This window comes from Fibroporia radiculosa, assembly GCF_000313525.1.
Source record: "Fibroporia radiculosa TFFH 294 genomic supercontigs, scaffold8686, whole genome shotgun sequence".
NCBI lineage: Eukaryota > Fungi > Basidiomycota > Agaricomycetes > Polyporales > Fibroporiaceae > Fibroporia > Fibroporia radiculosa.
The window spans coordinates 1-1,801 of NW_012132939.1; the positions used below are offsets into that span (position 1 = coordinate 1).

At 50.8% G+C, this 1,801-nt stretch overlaps 1 protein-coding gene across 1 annotated transcript; it reads right to left on the bottom strand.

The window, feature by feature from the left end:
* Positions 1-982: 982 nt before the first annotated feature.
* On the bottom strand, positions 983-1,218 carry FIBRA_09092 (uncharacterized protein; the record flags this gene model as incomplete). Its single annotated transcript, XM_012321423.1, has 2 exons — positions 983-1,088; positions 1,127-1,218. 2 exons carry the CDS (start codon positions 1,216-1,218, stop codon positions 983-985), a joined length of 198 nt encoding a protein of 65 aa, XP_012176813.1.
* Between the last annotated feature and the right edge of the window lie 583 nt (positions 1,219-1,801).

A 1,801-nucleotide genomic window follows, 5' to 3' on the forward strand; every position in this document is an offset into this window, starting at 1 on the left:
CTCCACCGTAATCTGGGGGATATTTACGAAGATCCCATACTCGTCGACTTCGTCATCGGCAAAGATATGCTGGGATATCAAATCTAGTACGATAATGCCCCCTCCCTTCGACTTGTATTCAGCACTGACATGACCTTTCTCATGTGTAGAGGATGGATCTTTCAGACCCTAGCAGCCGAGGGAGTTTTGACGGGCACCGGAGGACTGGTGAACGGCTTCCCATCGGGTTTGTATCTCGGTCTGCTAGCGTTCATTCGCCGGGGGTCTAAACTCTTGTGTACCTTGTCCGACTGAGATGTACTATTAGCGAAGTTCTAGCAATGTGATTTTGTAACTGATATGTTGCGAGATCAGATTTTGTCCGGATCTCAAGTGGTTTCCTTTGTCGAAAGGTATACATGGGACTCGTGGGACTGGAGTAAACACATTTCACGAATATCCTTTGGTGTACAAGGCGTTGATCCAATCGGGTCCATGCCGTTCCTACAAGGGACTTTAAGCGAGCCTGCGTTAATGGCACTATCCCGTCGCGTTCTCAGTGTAATCGGCCTGATATCGCATTAATCATCACCTAACACAATGAGTAACCCTAGCCGTGGACTCTGAGATCGACTCAAACAATTCGCCCTACCCACAGGGAAACGAGAATCACCGTACGGGACCTCACTTGTAGTTTTCGCTAGGAATTCCGGGCCCAGTCCGTGTACAGATCCAATTGATCATGTTTCCTAGCCGAATTATATTTTGCTAAAGAGTAGGAACATCGATAGAAGCTTTCGAAGGAAGGACGCACTCGAGCTCAGAACACACCAGGAACTGCGCCGGCTAGCGTTTAAGAACTACAATTCTGAATTTTATCTGTGGCCAGTGGCTTCCACCTCTGCACCGTGGAATGGCGTGCCATCGAGGCCGTGTGTGCATTAGACGTATCCCTGCCCCGGTTGTACCTCTCCATCGCCAGCTCGTGATTGAAACGCACAGATCAAAGTAGTGCGGTCACACACGGACCTTCCAAGCGAATGCCACGCTCTCGGGGTATCCCAAGCTCGGACTGGAGAGGAATACTGGCAACCATGACGACGACCGGCCTAAGGTTGGATTAAGAGTATGAAAATAGGACACGCACCGTGACACCCAGATACATCCCGCATCGCTGCACCCGATGGTTGTTGTCCCGTTCGCCAGAGAGACAAGGAATCGATCTGACACCTGTCCCATCGTGCGCTCGCCCGCCTCGCGCTACCACGCGTCGGCGACCTCATCCGAAATTGCGCCCACTATTGCTGCACTCGCGTAAAACGAGGGCATAGAGCTTAGCAGCAATCTGCTCGAGCCTGAGGGTGTCGCCGAGGCCCCAGCGGTAGAGCAGACAGGCAGCGTTAGACCTCCCCGACCTTGCCGATCTGGCGGGGCGAGCCACGTCCGGTCCGGATCCGTCTGATTCGCAGCGCAAATTAAAATCAAGTAGCACAGAAGAGACACTTACATCTCCCGTTCTTATAGGGCGCATTCGGAATGTCCTTAAATGCGTGTTTGCTGGATGGCATGTCCTCCTGGACGGCATATGTAGGAAGGAAAGCGTTCCGAAAGTCTCGCGCCGGAAATGGTCCCAGGAAGAACTTCTGGGCCCGATCGGCAGCGTACTGTTTGTTCCGTGCGTCTAAGTCCTTTGAATCGAATCCAAACCGATGGCTGTTGTTCACGTTTCTAGCAATTGGAGCAAGGTATAGTAGCTTTGGCTGAGTTTTTTGTATGCATTACGACTGGTTTTTTTTTTTTTTTTTTTTTTTTTTTTTTTTTA